The 10,000-nt window shown below is 36.5% G+C and overlaps 1 protein-coding gene across 1 annotated transcript in view; it reads left to right on the top strand.

Annotated features, from left to right (window-relative positions):
- Positions 1-10,000, top strand: part of LOC106870267 (solute carrier family 35 member F6-like) — a 457,970-nt gene that overhangs the window by 276,407 nt on the left and 171,563 nt on the right. Inside the window, exon 2 of the mRNA XM_052969764.1 lies at positions 6,581-6,662. Coding sequence (XP_052825724.1) covers positions 6,581-6,662 — 82 coding nt within the window. The remainder of the gene's footprint in view (positions 1-6,580; positions 6,663-10,000) is intronic.

The raw sequence follows: 10,000 nt of genomic DNA, 5'->3' as shown, positions 1-10,000 counted from the left end.
TTTTATGCATTTAGTTAAAACTTATTGCGCAACTGTGCCTACATAGGCACAGGAGCGTCTGTGTGCTAAGAAGTTTGCTTCCCAACCACATAGTTCCAGGTTCAATCCCACTGCATGGCATGTTGGTCAAGTGTCTTGTACTATAGCCTCAGGCTCACCAAAGCCTTGTGAATGGATTTGGTAGATGAAAACTGAAAGAAGCCTGTTGTGTATATATATATGTGTGTGTGTGTGTGTGTGTGTGTGTGTGTGTGTGTTAAATAGAGTCTTATTGATAACAAAACATCTCATATATAAATATATATGTATGTAGTGGTGTGTCTGTGTCCCCCCACCACCGCTATCGCTTGACAACTGATGTTGGTGTGTTTACGTCCCTGTAACTTAGCAGTTCAGCAAAAGAGCCAAATAGAATAAGTACCAGGCTTTCAAAGAATAAATCCTGGGGTTGATTTCTTCGACTAAAAAGGTGGTGCTCCAGCATGGCCACAGTCAAATGCCTGAAACAAGTAAAGGAATGCTCAAATATTTCCTGGGTGTTGTACTATATTCCAGAGTATCAATGTCTTGATCATAATTGCTTGAAGATCAGAAACTTGAAACTTAGAATACAAATTTACAATGTTATCAACTTATAGACACATATAAAACAAATATACACATGGTTGTATGTGCATGTATGTGTGTATATGAAATTATTACAATTTCAAATCACTTTTAAGAGGCAAAACTGGGCACATAGAGATGGGGTGATTCTGTACTAAAACTTGGAGCAAATTTATTGTAAATATGAAGTTGACTGAGCTTCACAACATTGTGTGTGTATGTGTGTTTATTTATTTATTCTTTGTCTGCTTCTCAATATTGGCATGGGTTGAACTGGTTATTATAATCTGAATCAGTTTTTGTTCAGAGTTTTTACTATCCTAGGTTTAGACAAGGATCTTGTCTTGCATGTTCATTACATTTTTGGCATGGCTTCTTTCTTTGAACATCTTGCTTCTTACCAACTACTCTGCAGAGTGTATTTGGTGCCTTTCATTTTAGAACCAGCACTAGAATGGTTGGCTTCAGTGGTGTATGGTGGTTGTTGTCCTGGGTGTGCTGCCACACTCAATGTCACCAAATTTCAAGCAGGGGTATAATAAAAGTTTTCCATTAAGATTTCTGATTAAATTAATGAGTAAGGTTAATGTTTATAATGAATTTACCGTTTTTGATGGGTGTGCAGCACACACCTAGCACACCCAGAATATACACCTCTGGCTGGCTTGCTTTCAGCAAGGTAAAGAGTCAGATCTAAACTACATCATCTCAATTCATTCATTTATCAGTACAGAAGAAGTTGTCTTGTTCTCGACAGAACTAAAGTGTCTCCTCTTTCCTGCATTGATTTCATTCGACATAACAAAAACAACAAGTAATAGACAAAAACAAGTAATAGAAGATTAGGGTGAATGGAGTGAGAAGGTGATAGAAAAGAGAGTAAAGAAGAGAGTGGGAATGTTGCAGAAGAGAGCACAATTAGAGAGTCAAGATAATGGTAGATATATAATGGTGTGTTGGAATTGGGGATTCAATCGAAACGAGCCTGAGAGATAATTACTGACAGTTAGTGGTAAAGAAATTGAAGAAATTGGCAGGAAGTATTTTAGAGGTTGATATCAGAAAATGACAGGAAAGAAGCAAAATAGTATTACAAAATAGTATTACAAAATAGTAATAGAAGAGAGAGGAAATGAATTTTACCAAAGTGAAAGGAGCCAAAACTGTTTTAAAGAACAGTAGGAATGCATCTCTATCCAACTTTGGCTATTTCAGACTTATGTATTCGCACTTTGGCACTCAGTCAGTTATGATGATGTGGGTTCCAGTCGATCCCGTCAATGGAACACCCTTCTTGTGAAATTAACGTGCAAGTAGCTGAGCACTCCACAGACATCATCATTATTTAACGTCCGCTTTCCATGCTAGCATGGGTTGGACGATTTGACTGGTGACTGGTGAACCGGATGGCTGCACCAGACTCTAACCTGATCTGGCAGGTTAGTAATGTCAATGTGAATACCCGTCAGAGTGTAAGTATCTTGAGAGAAAAGCTGAACATTAGAAGCATCAGTTGTGGTGTGCAAGAGAGACGATTGCGCTGGCATGGACATGTGGTGAGAATGGATGAGGATAGCTGCGTGAAAAAGTGCCACACCCTAACAGTTGAGGGAACCCGTGGAAGAGGTAGGCCCAGGAAGACCTGGGCTGAGGTGGTGAGGCAAGACCTTCGTACATTGGGCCTCACCGAGGCCAACCACTCCAAGAGTGGAGTGGGTGCTTTTTACATGTCACCAGCACGATGGCCAGTCCTGCGGTACTGGCAATGGCCAGTCCTACGGTACTGGCAATGGCCAAGTTCCCAGGGAGATTTAGTGTGACATAGAATGTGACAAGGCTGGCCCCTTTGAAATACAGGTACAACTCATTTTTGCCAGCTGAGTGGACTGGAGCAATGTGAAATAAAGTGTCTTGCTCAAGGATGCAACATATAGCCGGGAATTGAACTCACAAGCTTACAATCGTGAGCCAAATACCCTAAGCACTAAACCACATGCCTTCACAGACTTAAGTTTAAGATGGAGAGAAAGGTTCAGAAGGTATACATAAATATACTGCTCAGGTAGAAAAACTGTCAAATAGTGTATCAGGATGTGGCTCATATAACCAAAACTTTCAAGCATTCCAGCTACCTGCATTGAAAAGCAGAGCTAAGATTTTGCTATACTTTCCTCATCTCACCAAGTTTTATGCAGCCTGAAACTCTCCAGAAATGCCTGCATCATTACAAAAATTTCCACTGTAAATGGTTTCTCCTTCATTTCCCTTTTCTCTTTTGGCGATGTCAGCAAATTTACAAAATTGCTTTAAAAAAACGTCCGCCTCATAAATATTGATGCCTTACTGAAGATTGATGATGGTGAATCTTACTAACCAAGGAATACATTATGTATATGTGATGGCCTTGATATATATATGTATATATATGTATGTATATATATATATATATATATATATATATATGTATGTATATGTTTGTATGTATATATTGGTTGAAACCACTTCCCTTGTCATCTCTTTTCCGTTGGGTTTTCTGTAATCCTAAACTTAATGGTACATTTTCGTAAAGCCTATTAAAGTTCATGCAGTCTATTCTTTCTTATATCTCTTTGAAGTCTGCTCTATTTCATTATTCAATATTCCCCATAATACAGATCTACATTTGCTATTGCAAGTGTAAATTAATGATTTTTTTTTTTCAGTTGTTTCCATAAAATGCACTGGATCATTGACAAAACCACCCTCTGTTGTTACCATTTTATGGAATCTATCATATATCTATATATCATATATATATATATATATATGTATGTATGTGATTATGTGTGTATGTGCAAGTGTTCACACACTAGAAAAAATCTTCTTCCCAAAAAAAGATGGTAACATCCTCGTTTCATAACATTTTTTTAAAATAATTCTTTTTAGAAAAATCACCTTTTCTCTTCAAAAACTGTATTAAGTAATTCTCATAGACTTTCAAATATACATACATATATATATATATATATATATATATATATATACATTGTGTGTGTGTACCCATTCCATTGTGTTCCATAAACAATCCATTGTGTACCTTTTCACCATTTTCACAAAGTGAATGATTATACATCTTCTGCCATATCTTTAGTTATTGATACACCTGTTTAGCTTCTTGGAGGCTGCAAGCTCTTTTGCATCAACTCCTACCGACATATTCCTCAGTCTTAAGTAGCCACCATCTAGTTAAATAGAACGCTAGCAGTAAGCTGCCTTCAAACTCTCTATCTATTATGATTTACATGAACATTTTTGTTCTAGCATATTCCAAAATAAATAAGGATTTTTTTTTCATTTCTTTTTTTCTTGTATATGTAGCTTTACCTATTTTATGCCTCGAGCTCATAGTTTATAGGTTCATAAATTCTCCAGATCTATCACAAGACATGCTCCAGGTCAAATAATAAATAACAATTTCTAACATTGGCACGGCATTGACAGTGCTATTATTGACACATATTATTGATCCTGGAGAGATAAATGATGATGTAGACCCCCAGCGGTATTTGAACTTGGTATGCAAAGGAGAGATAACTAAATAATGCTCTATTGTCCCATTTTTTATCATATGATATATTATAATATTTCATGTTGCTATTACATATATCGTATTTTTGTTTTAACGTTTAATAATCTGTTCTAGGGAATGGCTGCATTTATGCCTATTCATGTGATTGAGGTGTTACTCTGCCAGACTCTGGTGACTTGTTTTCATTAACTAAGATCTGAAAACCCTGTGGGTTTTTTTGTTTTTTTTTTTGATACAGCCACGAGCAAATAATATTGGAATTCTAATACTGACACAACATCACGAATCATGGGGAATGATTTTGTCAAATTAAATTGATTCTTACCTTTTATCTTTTACTTGTTTCAATCACTAGACTGTGGCCATACTGGAGTACCACTTTGAAGGGGTTTTAGTTGAACAAATTAACTCCAGTACTTACTTTTTAGATCTGGTACTTATTCCATTGTCGCTTTTGCTGAACAGCCCATTGATGGAACATAAACAAACCAACACCAGTTGGCAGCACATACACACACACACACACACACACACACACACACACACACACACACACACACACACACACACACACACACACACACACACACACACACACACACACACACTATGGGCTTCCACATACTTTCTGTTTGCCAACTTCACTCACTAGCCATTGGTTGGCCTGGGACCATAGTAGTAGACACTTGCCCAAAAGGAGCTTTGCAGTGAGACTGAACCCAAAACCATGTAATTGCAGAGAGTTTTTTAAGCACACAGCTATGGGGCTTAATCAAAAGAGGAAGGGCACTGCTTTGTGGCATTTCTCGGGACCGTTCTATATTTAGGAGATGAGGAATTATGTACATTATTTACATTATTTACATTTGACGGATATTTGTCCTCATCTTGTTTGTTGTTAACACAACATTTCAGCTGATATACCCTCCAGCCTTCATCAGGTGTCTTGGGGAAATTTCGAACCTGGGTTCTCATTCCTAAGGTATTTTTCGATGTTGTTATTACTATTATCATTATTATTATTATTATTCAAGTCACTGCCTGGAATCGAACTCGAATCTTGGGGTTAGTAGCCCATGCTCATAACCACTACACCATATGCCCATGGGCATATGGCATCAAAAACTGATGAAAGGAAGTGTTAAAATTATTCTCAGACAAGACCTGGACTGAAATCTTGCAATAGCCTTGTTTCCGCTTATGGCACTTTGCAGGCAGGTGACACAGCTAAGCTGGGTGATAGATTAAGCCTATTTGATTAATTCTTAATGTATTGACCTCAGACAGGTGACAGACAAAGTTAACATCAGCAGGATAGGAACTCAGAGGATAAAAGACCTTAACTGAATGCAAGACACCTTATTATTTTTGTAACTCTAGTACTTTAATAAATCAATATAAATCAGTATAAAAGTTGCCAGCTGGCAGAATCGTTAGCATGCCGGGTGAAATACTTAGCAGTCTGTCATTACGTTCTGAGTTCAAATTCCGCCGAGGTCAACTTTGGCATTCATCCTTTCGGGGTTCGATAAATTAAGTACCAGTTGTGTACTGGGGTTGATCTAATCAACTGACCCACCCCCTCCCCCCAAATTTCGGGCCTTATGCCTAAAGTAGAAAAGAATAAATCCTTATAAATATACAGAAATTTTGACCTGTAATTAGTTCAAAATTTTTTACTTTTATTTCAAATCTTTAATTTCAATTATATTTTTTAAAAGTTTTATATTTTGTGAAATATATATTCCGGAATTGTACTTACCCCATAAACGATTCGATCCAAGGCCATGCATCATCATGGAAGAGCCATTTAATTGCACACAAAAGCTGTTCAATTCACTTTAAATTAAAATTTATTCCATGAGGTGTCAAAATTTTCATCGTACAGCAGCAACCTGGTCATTGACACAAGAACTGTGTCACATTGTGCAAAGAAAATTTCAACACCTCATCAAATAAATTACAGCTTTTGTGTTACTAAATGGCTCCTGTACAATGTACTAACTAAATTTTGATGTTTTCTACAACTTTTAATATTTTTCTTAAATTCTTATACTTTTTCTTAAATTTTTATATTTTTCTTTAATTTTTATACTTTTCCTTAAGTTTTTATATTTTTCTTTAATTTTTATACTTTTCCTTAAATTTTTATATTTTTCTTAAATTTTTACACTTTTCCTTAAATTTTTATATTTTTCTTTACTTTTTATACTTTAGCTTAAATCATTATATTTTTCTTAAATTTTTATAATTTTCCTTAAATTTTCATATTTTTCTTAAATTTTTATACCTTTCCTTATATGTTTACATTTTTTTAAAGTTTTAATTTTTCGCTTAAATTAAAAAATTTCTTCCTTAACTGGCATTATTTTTTTTAAATTAAAAATTTTTTCTAAAATTTTCCAGTTTGACAGAGACGTTACTTGCTAGAGGCACACTTGACAACTACAGTGGAAAGAAGCACATTTTCTGGCATCCTTTCTTCATGGTGAGTTACAAACATTAACGTTAATCTATATTTATTTAAGCCATATTATGTCATCTCTTGCCTAGTAGTATTTCTGTGGTGGTGCCTTTAGCTCTTAACTCAGCTACTTTTATTTGTAATTATTGTTGTTTAACCCCAAGTCAGTCTCAAATGAGCAGACCTGTGATCAAAGCCATTTCAGCTATGTCTATACCATCTTTTTTTACCAGGTGTAGGCACAGGAGTGGCTGTGTGGTAAGTAGCTTGCTTACCAACCACATGGTTCTGGGTTCAGTCCCACTGTGCGGCACCTTGGGCAAGTGTCTTTTACTATAGCCTCGGGCCGACCAAAGCCTTGTGAGTGAATTTGGTTGACAGAAACTGAAAGAAGCCCATCATATATATGTATATATATATATATATAATAATATTAGGGACAAAATCCAAAATTGGTTATTTTCCCTAAAACTATATATTTTATATCTCTCTCTCTCTCTCTCTCTCTATATATATATGGGAGAATTCAAGAAAAAACAACAGATGAAGACAGGTGTTGTAAACAACAAATGGATGTATTAGTATAATGCTCAGGATATGTATGTGTGTGTATATGTTTGTGTGTCTGTGTTTGTCCCCCATCTTTGCTTGACAACCAATGTTGGTGTGTTTTCGTCACTGTAACTTAGCGGTTCGGCAAAAGAGACCAATAGAATAAGTACTAGGCATACAAAGAATAAGTCCTGGGGTCAATTTGCTCGACTAAAGGCAGTGCTCCAGCATGGCCACAGTCAAATGACTGAAACATGTAAAAGAATAAAAGTGTAAAGAGAGTGTTATATATCTAATACCTCATTCGATATCATCAGCATCGTTTAATGTTTGTTTTCTATACTTGCATGGATTGGATGGTTTGACAGGAGCCGGTAGCCAGAGAGCTGCACCCAGGCTCCAGTTGTCTGTTTTGGCACAGTTTCTGTGCCCTTCCTAACGCCAACCACTTTACAGAGTGTACTGGGTGCTTTTTATGTGCAGCGGCACTGGTGCTATAATGTGGCACCATTGCAAATGATTATTATATGCTACTGGCATGTACCAGTTTCTTACATGGTACCATATGACATTGAAACTTACTTTTTAAATGGAACCAGTATCTGGACTATAAGATGTCATTTAAGGAAATTTTGGCTGCTATTTCTTGCAAACCAGGCGTCTACAATACAGGTCGTATTTGGGCCTGTCTCAGTCAATATACTTTATATCAATTGTAACAATTAATACAATAAATGCTGTCTGCAACAATCAAAGCAGCTTATGTTACATTTTAATACTTGAAATAGCTGGCATTTATACATCATATTTCATAGTTAACACTGCCCAATGTCAGCATTCCTACTTAAGACAAAACTATATTTAGTGGAGACACTTAATATAATCTCTGTACCTCAGATAACAATTGACATAAATGAAATATCATGTAACATTTCAACAGCAGTTGTTGATATTACATAAGTAAAATGACTGTTGTGGTTGATGCCATTGTCACCTGACTGGCACCCATGCCGGTGGCATGTAAAAAGTACCATTTGAGTGTGGTTGATACCAGTGCTTCTGGACTGGCTTCCATGCTGGTGGCATGTAAAAAGCACCATTCAAGTGTGGCCGATGCCAGTGCTGCCTGGCTGGGCCCCATGCCAGTGGTACATAAAAATCTCCCACTACGCTCTTAGAGTGGTTGGTATTAGTAAGGGCATCCAACTGTAGTAACTTTGCCAGATCAGATTGGAGCGTGGTGTAGCCTCCTGGCTTGCCAGTCCTCAGACAAACCGTCAAACCCATGTCAGCATGGAAAGCAGATGTTAAACAATGATGTTGATGATGATGTTAAACTCAGACAATATCTAGTGCCCTTATTAGCCCCATCAACTGACCTTTGCATGCATTTTTCATTGTCGTTTTTGTTTGTGGAGAGCTTTTCACTGTAAGCATTTAAATAAATCGTCTCAACCTGAAAATGATAGCCTCTTCCCTTTTTGTAACCTGTTGTGGAAGCACTGCAAAAGAGTCATCGATACTGCACTTACTGAGATCTTTTTTTTTTGTTGAACAAGATAATCACAGGATGAGGAGGAGAAGGAGGAATGGGAATCTATTTTCAGGGTGTCTCAGACTGTTGGAAGGAAGGGAAGGAAGTTTTCTTCAGACTGGTGTCCTGGCCTGAACTCCTAAATTCTGGCAACAGATTCCAATAAAGGCTTGGTATTTGTGTTGAACTAAGAGACAAATTAAGTCAACTTGCTTACTTTAGCCATTTGCTCTCTATGGAGCATCGGCCATCAATAAATTTTGTCTCCTGTTCTCAACTTTGGGCTGATGAAGACAAATTCCTCCTTGTTGGTTTTGAATTGTCATTGGTGTTTCTGTAACTTGACATTTTACAAGGTAGGGGTGTAGTTTCCATGCAAACCCATTTTTACCTCTGGGTAGAGGTGGTCCAGATTGGTCTGACCTCTATCCCTTGATCTGTCCAGCATGGAAGACCCTACCAGGAGCTTGTATTCCACTGCCATAGTTCTAATATTAATTGAGTCCTACATGCCACTACACCACAGCAAAGACCAAATGTGATGGTGGATAATTTAAATAAACCATTCAAGAATTGGAACATTTTCTCTGACAAGCTTCCATACAGTTTGCATAAATGAAAGTTTGCCAACACGGCTTTGGACAACTTGAGACTATGGTAGAAGAGACACTCACTCAAAGTGCCATGTAGTGGGGTGAAACCAAAATTCACATAGCTGCAAAATTAGTTTCTTAACCTCACATCCATTTTTGAACTCGATTATGAAACTATAACACCCTCCTGTTAAAAAAAAAATGACAAAACTCAAAACAGTCGTTGATATTGCCATTAAACAATTAACACAGCTAGTGGGAAAGGCTGCAGGTTTTATGAGCATCATATTTTTTTCACCCTCTTTATACTAATAAACAGAAATACTGTCAAAATTAACATGCAAATACATGCATCATAAAATTAACATATGGCTACTGACATGAAAAAAGATCTCAAAATTTGACTGTGACAAACAAAACTGCTGATGAATGATGCTAATAGTCAAAAAACATTCGGTGGAAAAGTCTTGCACAAATTCAATCAGTTTATAAGAAACAAGACAAAGGCGAAATATATTCAGTTCAAACCTCGAAAATGAGACATGAAAAATCTAAAATCTAAAAGATAAAACTTGAATATTGTGTATTTAATGAAACATTCATAAAAAGAGCTGTTCCTCACACACACACACACACACACACACACACATATATATTTATATGTATATATATATATATATATA

Source organism: Octopus bimaculoides, chromosome 7, assembly GCF_001194135.2.
Source record: "Octopus bimaculoides isolate UCB-OBI-ISO-001 chromosome 7, ASM119413v2, whole genome shotgun sequence".
Classification (NCBI taxonomy): domain Eukaryota; kingdom Metazoa; phylum Mollusca; class Cephalopoda; order Octopoda; family Octopodidae; genus Octopus; species Octopus bimaculoides.
The sequence above is the reverse complement of the archived record's forward strand: the minus strand, read 5'-3'. Positions and strand labels throughout refer to the sequence as shown.